General features: G+C 41.1%; 1 protein-coding gene across 3 annotated transcripts in view; it reads right to left on the bottom strand.

Moving 5' to 3' along the window:
* Positions 1–20147, bottom strand: part of NME7 (NME/NM23 family member 7) — a 90223-nt gene that overhangs the window by 11054 nt on the left and 59022 nt on the right. For all 3 annotated transcript variants that reach the window (XM_027897758.1, XM_027897759.1, XM_027897760.1), the window contains exon 11: positions 5208–5315. In XM_027897758.1, coding sequence (XP_027753559.1) covers positions 5208–5315 — 108 coding nt within the window. The remainder of the gene's footprint in view (positions 1–5207; positions 5316–20147) is intronic.

Raw genomic sequence — 20147 nt, forward strand, 5'->3', positions numbered from 1 at the left:
ATTGCTCACACACACAAAAAAACCCCAATCCAAAAACTTTGAACTGCACAGTATGAGCAACAATGTACATGTAGAGCATGCCAAAGCCCAGAAATACTGGTTTTGTTGTAACTGCAGTTCTAGGCTACTGCTTTTTTTAATTACGTAGATTCCTGCATAATCTGAAAGGTACTGAGCCACTTGAGACCCAGCGGACTGAGGTGTGTGTACAGCACCACCCCCTGTGGGAAGTTTTACTCACTGTACTTCCAGTGATGAGAATATGGTCTTCACTGACTGATTTTTAATTTGCCTTCACTTCTTTAAGGAGGCACATAAACTGTGAAGTATTGTAGCCACAATACCTCGTATGAAGTACTTTGATTAAAAACTATTCCAGGAACGACCAATTCCAAGGAAATTTGTCTAGAGAATGATGACTCATGAGATCCAATGGTTTGCGAGCTTCTATTTCACCAAGATATTTATCAGAAATGTTCCTCAGGTGAGTTGAGAAACAGAATCATCTTTCACCACATGTACATGACACATCTCTAGTCTGCTAAATAAAGCAGTTTCTTGGCATATAAAATATGCATGTTCCAGCCCTTGCTCTACTTGACTCAGAAAGAATATGAACGCAGGTGAATACTGTGATTGCTTGCTCCAAAAGTATCTCCCTTACAAAAAGCAGAAAAAAACAAACTGAGAAGAGGTAGAGCAGTACCTGCTTTGGATGTGGGAAACAAATGCAACCCTCTGCTCTGAAGGAATGTCCTACACAACATCAGTTGATATGAAAAATTAAGAAACTCCTGAGTAAGCCTTAACTCACGAATCACTCATGAAACTCCATCATCTCACAAATATTCCATTGCTATCAGTCTCCCTTCTCTACTTCCTCCTTTCTTTCCTCTCCTCATTAAAATGGGAAACTGATGACAAGTCTGAGAAAACGGACTGTTCTGAGCTATTTGTGTCTATCTATTGTCACTTGTGAAAATACATTTTGTACTGATATGAGGACACACAAGTCTATGAAGTGAAAAGTAAGTGCCTGACCCAGTAAGTCAAACAACTCATCTAAGAGGCTTCAGGGCAATATTCACCCTCCTCTTTTATCACTAAACTAGTAATAAAAAGAGCAGTTACAGCTCTACAACTGAAAATACACTGATTTTTCCATTGCAACCAGTTGTGTTTTCGGCTCAACTGCATATCCCCTCCTCCCTTGAGCCAAAGTGAGTTATTCATTAATTCCGATATTCGTTAGTCACTGCCTAAGACATCAAGCAGTTTGTAGAACAAAAACAGGAGTTAAGGGTCAAACTAGTGGGTCCAAGTGCTCATATTTGCTTTTGGGGCTGGTTTGTTTGTCTGAGGGGGTTTTAAGATTAAAAGTGAACTTTCCTTTTTTCCAGGTCCATGGAAAATAGGTCCAAGAAAAAAAACACTGAAAAACTCCTGTACTATATTATTAAAATATAGTGTTCCAAACTAAGTGCACAATCTGACCCTTCTTTAGTTAATTAGTCCTTGCTATTCCCAAGACGGTTGTTCTCTCTCCTTTCCCCAAGTACTCCATGGTCATGATTCTTGGGAGAAAGGTCACAACCTTACACTTCCTAGTGACAGACAATTTAGTGCAAACCACCAAAGTAAACTAGAGTTTGCTATTAACTTCAGGAAGCATTTGATCTAACCCTCAATTACCTATCTCATCTCCTCTTAAAAGTCTCCTTGTGGGGACAATCAGCAGCTGCCACTGCAAAATCTTTTCAAATTTCAGCTGTATCTGAAACTGTGGGTGATGAAAACTGCCGAGAAGGGTGGAGAAATCTTAAGATAAGCAGTATCTGGCACTAAGGCTACCTGAGTTCTCTGGAAAGCCCTGGAGTGTTCCCTTTTACACAGGAACATGCCTTTATTGTGCTTCCATAAATACAATGTATTTAAGGCTCATGATAGGACAGCAGGTCAACTAGGTATCTCCCCTTTCCATCTCCATTTGGTTCTGGAAGTTCCAAAGTCACAAAACCAAGTAACACACAGACCAGTCTATTCAGCTTTCTAACCACAAAGTGGCAACAGCAGTAGTCCTCCCAGCCTCTGAAGTCCTCTGGGCACTGCTGACCCTGCAGATGTTCACAAAGAACATGTGGCCAAAATAGAGTTAGGACGGTGGCAGGGACCCCTAATAAGCTGCTTTAGCATTAGCAGTGCAAGTACTGCACACACCAGCCAACAGATACAGCCAAGGCTTTCCTTGTACAAACCCACTGGGTTCAATTTAAGTTCAGAGATACTGGGACTTCCACTCTGCAGCCCTTAGACCCATAGGGAGGGGCTGCACTGGAAATGAGAACCTCTGGAAAAGAGTGACTCAAACATTAGGCATGGCCAAAGTTGTACAAAAGCTCTGAAATAAAGGCAGTAAATATCTTTATTCATGGTGTATCAGACTGGGTCTTCCTGCTTTGGGGCTGGAACTGTTCCCTGAGGCCCACCTCTCTGGTTCACAAGAGTTTCAGAAAGCTTACATCACAACATCCTCTCTCCAAGAAAGCTTTATGGGTTTTGACAGAGTAATTATGCTATTTTCATCAGCAAAACAGGAGTGCAATATGCATAAAGTCTGGGTTTTGGAGCGATACTGGGTAGTACCTGCAGAAGAGCATTAACACTGTACAAAGGCCAATGACACTAGAAGAAAGGAAAAGAGACTGCTGGGGATGAACTCATTCTGAGGTTTTAGAAAGGATTATCTTTTTAGTATAAATCTAGCAGACCAGATTTCTCTCTGAAATTTACTCCAGATCCCTCCTCTTCTAATCAGCTGGCCTAAAATGATACTGTAAAGCTTTAACAGGAACAGCAGCAGTAACATCTCAGCAACAGCAACATCTCCTACCAGAACATGGACACAATGAACAAACACTAAGTCCATATTAAAAGCAGCAACTTTCATGGCACCAGCATGGCCAAGGTCACTTACAAGTGCCTTATCTATCTCCGAATTCACCTCCTCCAAGGTCGAGAATAACTGCTCTGTTAAACTCATTATATTAAAATATCCACTAAAGAATCAAAACCCTCACTACCATTTACTGAACAGTATATTTCCTAAAGAGGTTTGTCTGGCTTGGTTTCCTTCTGTGGTTGTTTAGCAGGCCACACAGTCACTCTGCTCTAGCCCAACACTTACAGCACTGTTACAGTTACCGAGGCTGGGAAAGAAAGGTCTAGTTTCCACTTGCCAGCAAATGAAGCCTCTGTGGCTGGATTTAAGCTCCTCTCACAGAAAAGCTCACTGAGGAAAAAGTCCTTCCCAAGGATGATCTCTGTGTACGCAGTATTTCTTTTTCATCAGTTGTGACAAGCCTTTGCACTTAAGCAAATCCAGAGGTTTACTTTGCTTACCTATGTTTTCAGGCAACTATGTTTCTTACAGAAGACAGATCTAAAGATACTCCAAGAATTGAAGTGTTAGCAGTAAAAAGGCTTCTGTAGTTTACATTATGATGCTTATTTGCCAAAAAATCAGAATGAAACATTCACTGCTTTATTTCTCACTAAAGAACATTCAGCACTGTCCTTTATAACTGCTGGCTTAACCTGGACTGTTACAGAAGGAACTACAGACTGATGAAGAGTCGTAATCTGCGGGAAATTATGCTTATGGCAAAAAAAGATTTTAGATTTCTCTCAAAAAAAAATATAATCAATAAACAACAGTTAAAATGATCAGACTGAAATAGGAACTGCAAGGTGTGTAGTCAGAGTAATATTAGATCAAGAACTTAGCTCATGATTCAGCTGTGAGATTCAAAGGACAAACACTTGCAATGGAGACCTTGAGAAAGAACTCCAGCCTCAGTTTTTGCTTTGGAGAAGCAATTCCTGCCTCACTTACAATAGCTAAAACCTCAATTTAAACAACCAGCAAAATGGGGTTATATTTGCTTTTCACCAGGAAAGGAAAACAGATTGTGGACACAAGAGAGAAAGAGACAGAAAATTCTGATGGAGTACTAAACTGTTCTGAGTGTTATGGAGACTTTAGTTTTTCTCTCACAGGCTATGCTTTTTTGTCTGCTGCCACTGAAAAGCCATGACTGAGGGACTTCAGGCACATGGTGACAAATACCTATTTGCTTGTTAAATCCAGTCTCTTTGGGAAGGAACTAGAAGTTGTCAACTTTTAACAACACCTTGGAAATACTTTAAAAAGCTGCAACTTTGTTGATCCTGACTGCCTTTCTAAGTATTGAATTTCACTAGTCTATGCCTTAAACTGGATGCAATTTCCTAGCAAACAGCAGGTTATTTCATGAAGAGAGATGGTGATGCAGTCAGCTCTTCCTCACTCCCCAGTGAAACAACCATTTTGGCAATGTAAAATTATCCAAGCCAGGACAACTCTTGCTGCTCCATCATTCTGCTATAACCTGTCAGTAAAACACTCACAGATATGTGCAACCAGTAAAACACAAGCTATGGATGCACTGGAAAAACATCTTCACTGACACAGTGATCCATCCAAGATATGCTTACGCACCACTTCAAGCCCTTGTATAGACTTCAGTTTTGAGGCACAGAATTAAGTGAATGAGCTTGTTCTGGTTTTCATAGTGAGTACTTCTGTCTTTATAAACTCCCCTAATTTAACATTTTCCCATTTTACTGGACCTTAATGAAAGCATACAAAGCCAAAATCAGATAATAATTAGTAAGTTAATATAAAACACAGGAAATACAAAGTGACGTGCATAAGTGTGACTGTCTAAAAATAAACCTGGACCCTATCTGGAGGATTTGAATCCCTAGTGCCTGTAATATTCCAAGCTTCACAAAAGCTCACTGTAGAAACAATCTATATCAAGAGTCATGGTGGTCATCCAAGGGCTAAGAAGGTGTCCCTGCAGGAGCACCGATAGGGCTGATATACAGTGCCAAGGACACAGGATGTTCAGACAAAGAGAAGACTGTTGACTTTCATTTAATTAAATACTTCACTGTACTATATTCATTCAAGAAAAATGCATAGATGAATTTTTTATAGTATCAGGATTAACTGAGCTAAATGCCCTAAAAAACTTCCGCTTTTGTGTCTAGTCTGGTCTCCAACACAGCTACTCTACTTACCAGCTTCAAAGACTGTCAGGAATAGCTTTTCACTTTACAACTTCCTGTGATATAAGAACACATGTTTGTCTAGCAGGTCTTACCTCCAAAAGCCCGTCTTCAGGAAGATCTGTGCAGTGAACAGCATTCTGAATCTTGTCCTTCCCAAAGAGAGCACGCAGAGTTCCAGGTCGGAGGTGACGGGCTAATTCCTATTGAACACAAGCAAACCAGAAGACCTCTGTGAACCACACTGTTCCTTTATATCATGGATGCAAATAATCTTAAAAAGTAAAACATTTTTGTGCTATTAAAGTACGTGTAGTACACTACAAAAGAAAACAAAGATTGAGAACAGCCCTAAGGAGAAGGACTTGGGAGTGCTGGTGGACAAGAAGTCGACGTGACCCATTAGCATGCACTCACACCCCAGAAAGCCAAACATGTCCTGGGGCTGCATTGAAAGCAGCGTGGCCAGCAGGTCAGGGCAGGTGATTCTTCCACTCTGTTCCACTCTGGTATGGAGTACTCCACCTTGAGTGCTGCATCCAGCTCTGGGGCCCCAAACACAAGAAGGATGTGGGCCTGCTGCAGCAAGTCCAGAGGAGGGCCATGAAGATGATCAGAACACCTCTACTATTGAACACAGGTTGAGAAAGCTAGGGTTGTTCATCCTGGAGAAGACAAGGCTCCAGGAAGACCTTATAGCAGCCTCCCAGTACCTAAAGGGGGCTACAAGAAAGCTGGAGCTTACTAGGGCATGTAGTGATAGGACAAGGGGGAATGGTTTTAAACTGAAAGAAGGTAGGTTTAGATTAAATACCAGGAAGAAATTCTTTACTGCGAGGTTGGTGAGACACTGGAGCAGGTTGTCCAGAGAAGCTGTAGATGTCCCATCCTTGAAAGTGTTCAAGGCCAGGTTGGATGGGGCTTTGAGGAACCTGGTCTAGTGGAAGGTATCCCTGCCCATGGCAAGGGGGTTGGAACTAGATGATCTTGAAAGTCCCTTCCAACTCAAACTGTTCTATGATTCTATGAAGAGAGAAATTCCAGCCCGTACTACACACATAGACAACTGCTGAAAAAACATGACCAAAACTGTGAAAACTACCTGCTTGAAATTGGGCCAATCAAGCCACCTTGGGTGAAACACAGGACCCTTCACTGCAGATACACCTCACTGGCACTTGTATAACACAATTAGCTCGTGTTAATACCTTTGCAGCTCTCAAGAACAGGCCTGCTGTCCTTACTAAACAGACACAAGAGCTCTACCTTGCAGATTGCCTCCCCAAACACTGAACTACCTGCCTCAAAACATGACATTTATGAAGTCCAGCTCCTGAACAGCCTCAGTCTTCTCCTCTGACACCCTGACTACTGCCAACATCTGGTCCCCTTTAAGGATCAGTCCAGACTCTCTCTACATCTTTCTCTGTTCTCTGAAATTACATTTTACATTAACATTTTAATAATCTTCTTCATCTACATGCCAAATACCTCCTAGGCCTCTCAGAGGCCTTTTTACTACAGGAGATACTCATGTCCTGAGATAACATTCCTCCCTTACCTCTTTACTACAGTATTTCTCCCATCTTATGCCACAGAGAACTGCCTTTATTGGCTCTCCCCTCCACCATACTCTTTCTTTCAAGCCATAATGCTGTTCTGATGTACTTCTCTGCCCTATCACCTTGCAGTGTTGTCTTTTAACCCCTTTCCTATGCCACCTGAGCTACACTTGTTGGCCTCCCTTCCCAACACCTTGAGGCCTGTCTCCAAGCCTACCTCATGCACAGTGAAATACAGGGGTAATGGCATTAACCCAGTTTTTCCTCCTTAAAACCCTCTGGATGTTCTCCTGTGAGTACCTGAGACGAGAGAGGTGGATGACAAGCTCACACTACAGCTACAGAACAAAGAAAATAATTCTTTCCTTGCTAACAGAGCCTACATCAGCCCCTCTCTGAAAAGGCACTGAGTACATTAGGGTGTAATCACTTCAGAAGTGGCCAGTGCAGTTTCACTGTGCCACTCCCAGGTGTTTGTTTCAGTGTCACAGCTGGAGGTTACTGTTCCCGCAGCCAAGTCATCAAACTGGATTGTCCAAGCATTTCTTAACTTTCAGTGTCAAATGGGTTCAAAGTGACTTCATCAGTAGCTCTTGGCTGACCTGGAAAACTTTGCATAGGTACGGATGAGAACCACTCTCACGGTGCACACTCTCTACTGGGATGGCAGTGCATGTTTTAAACTAGTCCCAAAAGACCTCACAAGAGCATTATCTGACAACACCCTTTATCCACTTTCCAGCTTCACCCATTTGTCACATCTCATCACTAAACTAAGACAACTGGACTTCAAGGGCAAGACCTTCTGTTACCCCAGCAAGTCCTAGATATTTTCCTGTCATAACAATTAAGTTGTTATGGTCTGTTACCAACCCAGAAGACAATTAAGGTTGGAGTGTGTATAACCCAAAACATGATATGAGAAGTTTCAGTTCCTCATTGTTACTGTGTGTACATCACAGGTTATACAAGATCTTTTTATATGGATGTCAAGGACATTTGAATAAGAAACACTCAACATCAAACAAATTTTGCTTCAGAGGAAAGTTCAAGAGTTTCACTTGAAAAAAAAAAAAAGCCCCAAGGAGGAAAAAAAAATCTCCTCTACATGGTCCTCATTAAAGGCTTGAGATAAGGAAGTCTGCCAGAGAAACAAAAGTCACATGCCAGTTAACTATAGCTATGTGACACTTTAATCAAGCCTTCCTTCAAACAATTGTTGATTGCAATATCAACTAGCTGTCTGTAAGCCAGCAATAGCAATGGAGCTTTCAATCATTTTAATGAAAGTTTGGGAACATTAGAAAAAAAGTTATTGTGGCTATGAAACCTTTGGAAACAGTTTAGCAAGAAATAGCTCAGATCTAAAGCTTGGTACTTCATATTCTGTTTATTTGCTGTCCATCAAACTCTTTTGCTCAAACAGAAGAGTTCCATCTTTGGTTCCATCCTCCAACAAGTCCACAAGTGCTGCTTCTTATGAAAATTTCAAGAGATTTCCCTTGACCCATCTTTCTTATCAAACCCACTCTTTTTTTTCCTCTCTGTTCTTTAAAAGCAACAATGGCCTTCTGAGTTATCATTTGTCCTAAGGTCTCATTTCTACTTCACAGCTTCATATCAAAAGACCTCACGTTTCTACCTGCAGATTCACTCTCCCACTAACACAGGCAAAAGCTCCTACTGTTGCACTGCAGAGCTTCCTGTTCTTTCTTCAGTTTTTCAATGCAGGTTGCTACACGTTCTCCTGCCCTCCTGAAACCCACCAGCCATCTTGCACAAAAAGGCACTCATCCTGTTCTGCCTGGGATTGCATTGGATCAGAAGTACACAAAGGCAGGTCCTCCAGCACTGTACACTGTTTGCACCTGATTAATAAGAATCTAAATAAGCCTTTCTTGCTCTCAGTTAACAAATAGGGTGATGCAGTCTTTGCTTACATGTACATAACCCAAAAAAGGAAAATAATTGTCATTTCCAAAGCTTTAGTATTGCAATGCTTTCTTGCTATACCACTGAGGAACCATGAAGGAACAAGGCCTCTGCAAATGATGGAGATACAAAGAGCTCATATATAGGTGTCCTTCTGTATGTATGGCTGGAAACCTTGGGAATGTTTCAAGAAAGGAGGAAGAAGGAGTTCCTTCCAGAACTTATTCCTCATAGCAAGTATTAATATACAGTCTTCTGGTTCATGACAGGAAGCTTACCAATCATTTCGTTTACAAAGCCTCATCTGCAACAACAGGGAGATACAAACAGTGGGGTTTGGGTTGGTTCCACCACACCCCATCATCCCCCTTTAAACCTCTATTTCCTAAGCTTTCTGCTGAGTTTAGTTTCTGGAGTATGTGTTTTGTGCATTGGTTTTCAAAAACTTTCTGAAAGGAGTTGAGAGTGGGATGATGGAGGAGTTAAGAGCGGCTACAGCTCTACCATATGCACGACAGGAAACTACTATGTGTGTGCTGGAACTTCATGTGCATGTGTAAATGGGGATGACACAAAACTGGCTCCTCACACCAGGAATACATTGTGGCAAAACAAACCAGGGCTGGTATAGCAAAAGGTTTTCTCCTCCTTAGTCTTACTCAGCAGGCTGGGTTTTGTTCTACCCTGAGCCCTTTGAAGATCCTTATCCTATACAGGATACAGATACATGCATCTTGTTTCTCTTTGGCATGTGTGTCCAGTGCCACACTGCCTGTATGAAGTGCTTAGCACATCTCTAAAATCTTTCTATTTCTGTACAAGTGAAAGGAAACAAAAGTGTCACCAATGCCAGTAGCATGTCAAAATCAGACAGAAAAATCATCATAACCATATTCATAAGCAAAGCTCATTAACTGCTTTTCCTCCAAATGGCTGTTTTTTTCGTGGGTTGGATGCAAGTTGTACAGAACAGCAACATGTATTCCAGCCAAAACCTCAGATTTCAAGAAAATTTAGCCTAAACTGCAAATTTCAAGAAAATATGGCCAGGTGCTTTACAGCATTTGTAATACTTAATTTGGTATCTAGAAAGGCTAAAAGACCACTGCTTTTAAACAGTACAAACTCTGAATAGATCAAAAAAACACAAAGGAACTTCTAAAACCTAAAACTTTGTACTACTTGAACAGGAACTAGAACAAGTGAACTTTGAAAATTAGTTACTGGTCCTCTTGAACGAAGTAAAATAAAAATAAGAGAGTTTGTGATCAAACCCTCTCTACCCAGAGTGTGCTTACAGGGCAGATTCATTCCTTTAGGTTTGCTTTCAGACCAGCAGCATTCAGAGAATTCCTTGGGCTGCAACAGACTCTGCACAGTCCTCTCAGCCCTCAGTAAAATAGTTCTCCTACTCTAACTGGGCCCTGACTGTGTGCCTGCTCCTTGCTCTTCTTGGCATTCCTTATTCATCACACTTTCTGAAGGCTTAATGTTGATGGTTTCACTACCTCTGCTTTCTCCACCCTGCACTCATGAAGCTTTTTCCTTCTGCAGTTCTTGGCTACCATCATGAAAGAGATGCTCCCTCTTTCCCTTTGAGGGTGCCACCTGATCCAGAAGGCAGTAGCCAGCCTTGGGCAAACAAGGAAGTGCCTTTCTCCTTTTAAGGACCAGCTTTGCCCTTGTCAAGAGAACAGAACACACATTAACTGTGAACAAACAAAATAATGTAAATTCCACTCACTGTGGAATTTGTCTGGCTGAACTTGAGGCATTGGAAAGCCGACTGCCTTGTCCAAGCAAGGCACCTGAGCTTCCTCTGCAGTGAGCCGAAGGTGGTAAGCCCTTTCGGGAAAAACAACCAAAACAACTTCTTCAGTGCAGTAGTTATGCAAGCCAGGTAGGATAAATGCCTCTCTTTTCTCATCATTATAGCTCTTTAGCTGGCTTTTATTTTCAGGGCATTTTAGCACAAGTCATATCACACCCAGCTGGCTGCAGTAGGGAGCTGGACAAAATACTCATTCCTACATAAGCCAGCGGCAAGAAGCAAAGGGATAAAAGCAGCACAGTCTTTGTCATGCAGAGTACAATACTAAACAAGCATCCCTTGTAATGCTCACTGAAGCTAAGAAACACCTTAACACTACTGGTACTGCGAGAACCACCTCAGCTGATCAGTCTGATACATCCTTCACAGAAGTTCCCATCCAAAGGGAAACGCTTTACTGTCAAAATGAAATCTGTAGTCACAGGTGACCTCATGCAGGACACCAAAAAGGCTAACTTGCCTCAGCTCTAGCTAATCACCTGTCATGTGTGTGCTTTCCCACTGGTTACTGGTTTATGCTCCTCAGTTCCATGCAGTAAGCCACTTTGAAATCAACATCATCAATTTTCTTCTCCAGTAGCAATTCAAGGTCCATTTCATCACCCCTAAATGCAGTGCTAAGCCTTCTATCTAAATTACTGGAGAAAAATCTACGTAAGATGGTGCTGTTGCCACTGTAAAGACTTTAACTGGGGAAGAGTTTTGCCTTGAAACCTGGGGTCTGCCTGTAGAAAGTTTCTTCATAAAGTTTCTAAATACAAAACCAGGTCAATGTTAAAGAGCATGCAAGAGGTTTCCTTCAGCTCACGTTTCAAAAACCAATCCAGAAGTTGCTTGTTGACAGTGAGATGTTTTCTCTTTCTTTTTTCCACGAGCTGCAGCAATGTCATGTACAAACACAGAGTCAGTATCAAAGGCCTTATGCAGACTTCAAGGGAGTCAGCGTTACCTGAAAGTACTTTTGTACTTTCCACATATCATGAAAAAATTATCAAGCCAAAACAACCTCCTTCAAACACACACACACACACACACACACTAAACTCCCCTCATCTTTTAATTTTTATCATAAAACAAACTCAAAAGCCTGGAAAGGTTGCATTAAAAATCTTTGTAATATTTAACCTAAGCTTCTCTCCCCTTAGCACTGTGCATTTCACCTTGATTTTCAGGTTGTCTTCTCCTGGCAAAATAGATCACTTACTGGACATCCTGACAAGTTCCCCATCTTTAACTGAGCCACAGAGTTCTGTACTTGAAAGAGCGCGGCTGTAAAGGTTTGTTCAGCAAATGAAATCATCTAATCCAAATGTCAGTCAAAGCCTGTAAAAAGCGCATCTGAGGTGCAACTTTCCAAAATCAAACAGTCTTGCAACAGTAGCAGTGAGTACTCAAACCACAGTCTCTTTTATTGAGAAAGCCTACTGTGGTCTGCGTGGAAAAAAAAAAAAATCCATCTGCTTTTCTGTTTATTTTAAAGTCAGTCAACCTCTGAACTACCTACCACTCTGAAGCCCTGTATCTTTGGAACTTTTGTTAACGGACCTAAAATTATCTTCCATACTCCAGTGTTGGCAGTTTTTCGGAACCTCACAAGTCTGTTCAAGTTGTTACACTGTCTCCTTCTCACCCTCCATCCCCTCAGGCACTTTGATTCTCTCTGTTTCACTCCCACGAATTCCCTGCCACTCCTCCTCTCTGGCAGCCCAAAGGTGCTGCACCAGCTCTCCACAGGTTCTCTTCTGTGGGCAGCAAGCGTGGCACATTTGCCAGCCTGAGATAGTATTTTCACTGGTCTTGGTGCTTCTGGTTGATGTTTAAGTGATTAATGATATCCAATTAATGATAACTGCCCAGCTCAAAATTTTATTTACTGTCACACTCGTGTGCCTATCTGCCATTGGCAGTGTGCTGAATTTAGGCAGCCACGCTCTTGAGTTAAGTATAAACTCGACTGGATGTTGAAGCCTTGAAGATAATTGACATACTGAATATAAGCTGCTTGCTAAATAGGAATAAAGATAAAATATCTTGCTATCTATCTGGTCACACTATCTGGGTGCTACTGGGGATATTCACGTTACTTGACAAGCTGGAAAAATCAAGCATTTGAAACTTGAAAGCAATTAACCCCACAAGACATCTGAGCACACAGTATAGCTGTAAATTTGATTATTAGTTGCTTTACTTTAAATTTTAAAGGTGAGATGGTCCTATTGATGCTTTTTCAATGCCTTCAAGGCATCCAGAATATCATCCATTTATTAATTCATCTGTAGAACAAGGATAAAAAAATACTAGGTGGCAAAAGATATTTGGGGATTTTATTAATTCATGTTAGCAAAATATCTGGAGACCCTCCAGTGAATGTCACTATGAAGTTGCAAGATATTATTTTTAGTCTGCAGATATCTTGGCTGAGTTTTCCCCACTAAGAACAAGAATAATTATAAATTAACTTTTCCTCTGAAATTTTGGAAACGTAATTCTTTACTTGCAAAAGCAGGCCAGGTATCTGAGCTTTACACTTTGCAAAGCAGAAAAAAAATGCTTCGAAATTCTATGGAGACTTCCCTAGCCAAACCACCTTCAGACCATCCACTTCAACAGAAAACAAAGATGGACTGGAAGAAAAAATTCACAAGTCTGCCGCAAACCCAAGAGATCCATTTCATCTGATGCTTAGCATGGAACAGACATTTCCCTTCCATTCTGTGCCCTAAAGCCTATCCAATGCAACCCTGGAGTCAGCAGTGCAGCCATCTCCTACTGCACAGTTGTGAGTAGCCCCGTTCTGATGGAAGGAATCCCTCATTTTTTGTGCTATAACTACTTTGTTATAGCACAAAACACTACTGTGCTATACCCCTGCTCTGTTCAGGACTAGCTGTATTAGCCAGTGTGCCTATACGTACTAACAGATGGTTGCTGGCCTAGAAAACTTCCATGAAGAGACACAAAGAGAAGAAAATAGTAGAATGGACCCCATTTTTTGGAGCGGGAAACCAAGACAGACTAATTTCCCAAGGGCACAGAGAAATATACACTTCACAAGGATCACAAGTTCACTGCCTAACTTTTAGCTCAGAGTTTTTGAATCCCAGGCCAGTTCTTCAGCTATTCCCTCCCCCCGATTTAATGCTGCTTTAATCCTTGTGTAGCACTCTGATGATAAGCCACAGCCTGCAGAACTCAGGCCATGCCACGTCACCGATGGGAACTTGAGAGTTCGTAGGGGAACACGAAGAACTGCTGCTCTCCCACCCTCCACCCCGACCACGTTCCAGTCCCTCCATGTGGGAACACAGAGGATGCACAGAAAGGTAAAACTTCTTACTAGGAATATCTGAGGGAAGTCCCATGTGCATCCCATTGGATGCAGTCTATCATACTGTAAGGGAAAGAAGCTGATAAAAATTCAGCTCAGGTGGCCCTGCAGTGGAACAGAGAATGTCAGCCCGAATCAAACAGAACAGCAAGCCGCACCCCAAATTATTTAGTAGGTTCTCTGAATTTGAATTAATCATTTTCTATCCAGCTTTTAAAGTGCCTTTGTTTAGCTAACAGTTTTATCCTTAGGCAATGAGACCAGTGATACAGAACTATTGCTGCAGTTGTTCCCATGGCTGTCAGCAACTGCAGAGAGAAGGATTTATAATAATAACAATAACAACAAGAACAACAACAATAATAATAATCATCACCATCATAAATGTAAAACCAGACTACTTCTTTTTGTTACAGAAGGGAAGGCTGAGGCCACAGTATTTGTTTTCATCCACTTTGAAGCCTTAACTAATATCTGCAGAAAACAACTGCAGATACACTCTGACCACAGCATGTATTTCTTGCAATACTACAATGGCATGCAAAGCACCTAGGGAATTTCAGTCCATGCACACCCTGTTGCAATGTACAGTACAAGGATACCTCCTATGCTACCTAGAAAGCCAACTGATCCCTCTTAGGGCAAACCAGCTTGAGAAACTGATAGATCTCCTTCCAGCAATGGTCAATTCCCTTCAGATCAATCTCTCTTGCATACTAATTTATCATCAAGACTACACAAGATACACTGTGCTCTGCAGCTCCTTTTCTATTTGGGTATTATTAGCTCTACCACCGAGTTACTAACCAAGCAGAGCCTGAATAAGCAGTCCTCTGGGATAAGAATGAAAAGACAAAAAGTCACGCACTTCCAAGAATTGACTATTCATAACCAACTGGCTGAAAAATATGAAACCTTTTGGGACAGTTACACTCAACTTCAGGATACTCAAGATCACGACATCATCATGGTTATATGGAAAAATGTCCTACTGCTGTTTTTCTACACCTTTATAACGTTATTGTACATTTTCATCAGGCACCTTGGTGCACTGACTCTTGCTAATTGCTACAGAGCTCTAGAAAAAGCCTGTTCTACCTTTAAAGTTCTACCTTTATTATTTTCCTAATATTTTTAAACTGAAATATTATGCATATTACTTCATAACTTGAAGTATATGTAACAGCACTACATAATCAGTATGTTCCAACTAGAAGTCAGGATGAATTTAAGTGAAGGACGAGGATATCTACAGTCAACAAAAACCTGAGTCAGGCACGTAAGCAAATGCTCTTAATCTATTCAAATCAAAGATTCTAGAAACACACAAGGTCACTGTGACCAGAATGCTAAGAAACTAAAGAAAGAGAAAATATTGTTTAGTGCAGCAACAGTATAATTTTCTTTCCCAGACAGAGTGACCTCAGAACTTCCCATATCTTCTGGAAACACTGCTCTCTTTTCCCAAGGAAGAACTGAGCCTATAAAGCAATTTTTTTCCCCAAATGCTTCTTTTCTGGGACTTTACAAATTCAAAAATATTGCTGTCCAAGGTAAAAGAGTGATCTGCTGTCTGCTGTGACCAAACAGAACACAAGGGAAGCAAAGAAAACAACCATGTACACTGAAATTAACCCAGAACCATCATGGTCTCAAAAAGGCTCTTACCTAGTGCCCTTATGGACTGAATAAACTAATGAATCTATTCCCAGAAACCTCAGCAGCTACTGCAGAAGCTTAAATAAAACAGTCCAAAGAAGTAGGAAGGAGAAAAAAAAAATCCTAGTAAAATAAAAAGACAGGGAATCACCAAGGAAAGTAGATAGCTTCTGACTGCAGGAGGAGACTACAGCCTAACAATTCCGATGACCAGCTCTTTGTATTGCTGACAAAAACTATTTTCACAAGAGCAGATGTACTCTTATAATTAAAAAGTATTAAAACTCTCCCATAGGCAAGGTAAATCACATTTTAACCCAATGTAGCTGTGAGAAAGAAGTCCTTGAGAGAATCCTGTGGGTTACCTTTGATCAGCCAAGCAGTGTAAAATTACATTGTGTATTTGTCTATGCCAGGCTGGTATCACACTGGCAATCAGCTGATATGTTAGAAGCCTACCTATTTTTTTACAGTAATGAGAAACAAAACTCTTCTTCTCAATCCATCTAAGACACCTAAGCAGAGATACAATAAAGAAATGGTATTTTGAAATGTATTACCTGGTATTATTTAAAAAACAAACCAAGCAAATGCCAAAAGAAACTAGGCAAGCACTTCTAAAGCTTTGTGTGGTCACTTTTTAAATAAAATACGATCCATCAATATGAGATACTAAATCTGTGACACCATTCTAACGCATGGCATGTATTCAAAGCTTGGAGAGAGCAAAACCAGGAAGACGCAATCCAAACATGACGTGGAAGCACTCATTTTGCAAAACTAGACCTGCTGATGGGACAGTTATAACCAAAACCCTGTTCAATCAGAAAAACTTCACTTCCTCAAGGCTGAATAGACAAATTTATGTAACTCAGAGCATGTATAAGAATCTTGTGTTCATCACAGATGCTTAAAATATCACTCCTTAATGACACCCACCTACTACTTTGGGATGCACTCAGTCTGAGTGCAAAGGGAGCCTTTATGATCTCTAAGCCAGTCTTTCAGTCTTCTTTCCCACCTACCTATAGATACAATTAGTCGTTGTGACTTCAGGTTAGGTTATATGTCTCCATGAGTCTGCAGAGCTCAACGGTACAAAAAGGCCTTGACCGAAAACCTGAGTTTTCTTAGAAAGTAAGTATTCTAATTGTGACTTAAACTATTGCAAAAATGGCTAGCCCTGTGAAGCTTTGCAGGGAAAGGCCCAAAACACTAGCTCCAGGATACCCTGGCACATTAGCCATTCCAGAGACTAGCTAGGAGGTCTCTCTGTAGCACAGCAAGTCAAGGAAGATCAGTAACCGGTGCTGTAAATGCCTTGTGGCACATTCCTGCTCTCCTTCAGTCTCTGGGCTCATGTTAAGCTTCACTCCTCTTGCTAAAATAGGATAAACTATTCCAGCCTGGAACCAGGCAAGAGGTACCCAGGAAGAATCAGTTGAAAGCCAGAGACAGACTGACATAAGGGAAAGATGGGAATGCAGATGGGAGCCCTGAGGCTTCTGAAGTTGATGTTACTTTCCAGGAGGGCATACAGAATCTTTGACAAAATCTTGTTAACTTTCTGAAAATGTCCAGAAATTGCAGTTAAGAAAGTGTCTTGTTGTCAGGTGATACTGAACTATCATAGTGTCAGGTGGCAGAGGAAACTACCACAAAAACCAACCTACATCAGTTAGAGGAGCTTTGGTAGCTAGCTAAGAAAAAAACAGAAAGGTTTTTAGCAATGGGAAATTAGATGCAAATGTACTCTCAGTCCTCTCCCAGAGGTCACCAGCACCTTCTCTCCAGAGGATGAAAGCAGCAGACTCCTCCATTATTATGCCTCTGTGGGCCTGGTAACAAACAATGCAGTATCTTTTACCATCTGCTTTACCAAATTACTGTAATTTGGTGCCACTGAATCCAAGTCCAGTGACCTCACATCCAGGATTTATTTAGGCAGCAAAAGTTTCACTGTTAACACGTTCAAGTTCAGTAGCTCTGGAGCCTCAGACAAGGAGTGGCAAATAAAAGGGTTTTTTTCCGAAGTGTAACCTTGCCAAAACGCCTCAATCACATTGGATTTAAAGCAGAGTTTGGTCTCGAGGGCTCTGTCAGTATTTAGTCTCCTGATGGAGACTGTCAGTCACCACTAATAACAGCAATGTTCAACACACATGCACCTACCCATCAAGAATCAAAGCGAGCCTACAAGCTCCAGCTCCACATGACACTGAACAGCCATCATATGACAGCAACCTTCTGGCAATAACAACTCACATTTAAAGCAAGCCACTTGCAAGTAAAAGGTTCATCCACCGCTGCTCTTATTTTTGTTCTAATCTCTGCACAAAGGCATACTTCTGTGAGGCTGAAATCCCTCTTCCTATCGAAGGACTGCCCATAACCTGTAAAGGGTGGCTTAGAGAAAGAGCTCTAAGAAGGTCGCATCAAAATAGTAACCAGATCATGTAAATGTGCCCCTACAAAGCACATACACACATGGTTAAAGTAAACAGGGGAGCGGTGGCGTGGTGTCGAGGGATGGCAGACCTCTACAGCACCTATTCAGAAACAAAAGAAACATCAGGAAAACTTACTGTGAACACTGAATTCATGCCTGTAAAAATTAATTCTTGGATTCTTAACTCTCAGCTGCTCCCAGGGCTACACACAGGTTTGAGAGAAAGAACAAATATGATGTTTCTGTATCAGTCATGTTTCTGGTGCAGCTAGTGCAGATTCCATCCATTTTAAACCAGGGAAAGCAACTCACCGACATAGGTATGGTGTTAGGCATCCACACAGACATACAGACACAGGCAAGAAGCTATAACACTTCTGGAGGTAAATTACAAATCATACACCAACATATTGACAGTCTAAAGCAGTGGTGACAACTCATACTTGCCGTCACACTACAGCTGTGGGTCATTAGAGCACAGTTATCTTAACGCTGCCTATCTTCTACATCCCCTGTCTGTGCCCAGAGGGCTGACATGGAACAAGACAGAAGTCCAGAACCCACAGAGACTTTGGGCTTTATGAATCAGTAGCTTCAGCTCAAAAAAAAATGGGCTGCACTAGAGGAAAGAATCTACCTCCACAGACATCTCTTCAGGCAAAAATTACTATGTCTCCCAACTAAGAGGCCTTAGCACTGTCTAGAACACTTTTTCACTAGACTTGCAGAGGCTGATGTGGAAATTAAAAACTGAAAGGACAGAGTCAGATGATTGACCCTAAATAACATCTAAGCAATTCAGTCATGCCTTTCCCATTGCTGGCTTAGACAGCAGGATATTATAACTGGTATTGATTGGTCCGTTTGCTACCCTAGCTGATAATGGTCTGGATCTGAATGAAAGTTTTTATTTTTATTACATGACTCAGAGGATCTGAGAAGATAATCAATTATATTAAAGTCTTATTCATTAAAGAATTAGATAGAAAAAAATCTTATTTCTCTTGAAACACATTATGTACTTCATTGTCAACACTCTTACCAAGGCTCACTGGGCTATAGGGAGAATCCACACTAAAACAACTATGAAGGTATTACCAGCAGGCTGGAAGGTGGAAAGACCTTCCCCGGTTCTTCGTTCGCAAAGAGACTGGCCATTAAATGTGAAAATGTCATGCTGCTAACGTAGTTCTAGGAATGAACACGAACATTTTTGGCCTTGCATATAGAAATTTTTCAGTGTTAGAGATTCACAGGAGGTCTATACAAACAAAAATCTTACAGCAACAGTGCTCTTTGGCTCATACTGTTATCCCTATTTAACTGATGTGATTAACTGAGGCAGAAACATATTGAACTTTTTGTCCAAGGTCACAGAGTGAGGTCAGGAATGGAGCTAAAGCAGACTCCAGCTCTTTCAGTTCACTGCTTTGTTTTAAATCATCTAATCTCCCTTTCAGTTCTTTGACGCAAAAGTAAAAAAGACTGGTAATACACTGTTACCCGTAAAAGTGCAAATCCCCAGTGTAAAAAGAATGCAGGTTAGGATTTAAAGCAAGTGTGTGAAAATCCCTTTTCAGCCCACTGGATGCAGAAATTTTGCAGCACATCCCATCACTTTAATAATATCTCACAACAGAAGGTACTTGAGTCACGTTTAATGTACTGCCAATCCCAACTAAAAGCTCTTAAGAATACCAAAAGTTATGCAATCAGCCAGGAATATGTAGCTAATGAAGACTCCTGGAATCGCGTGTTCTAACCAACTTTTTCATTTGTGTATGAAGAAAGTTCAAAAGAAAAAAATAAATGCAATTTACCCAATTTCCACAGCATTTTACAAGTGTCTTACAAACACTAAGTGATCACCTCAACGATTCAGTCTTCAACAAAAATTTTACCAGCAGCTATTTCAAGGCAGAAGCTGCACGAAGATGATGCGAAAACTGAAGCTGTAGCTTCAGACCGAAGTGTTAACAAAAAGCCTCCCAGTGCTCCAGAGGCCAAAAATACACAAACATTAGCGAAATGAAATACCGATGCCAGCAAGCCCAAGCAGTGACACGATTTCCTGGCCACCATCACCCTGTTCCAAGGTCTTGCATTGCAGACTTTGCATCCTGGTCCATATTAAAGAAAGTCAAATCAATGCAGATCAAATCAAATGCACGTTGCTTTTTTTTTTTTTTTTTACTGCACTTAAACAAAACCACTTTCTTGATAATTGCACACTGTGCTACATTTACCCCTACCCCTCCAAGCACTTCACTTTTT

The sequence above is a fragment of the Empidonax traillii genome, unplaced genomic scaffold, assembly GCF_003031625.1.
Source record: "Empidonax traillii isolate 1590-97213 ecotype Southwest subspecies unplaced genomic scaffold, ASM303162v1 scaffold558:size415862, whole genome shotgun sequence".
Classification (NCBI taxonomy): domain Eukaryota; kingdom Metazoa; phylum Chordata; class Aves; order Passeriformes; family Tyrannidae; genus Empidonax; species Empidonax traillii.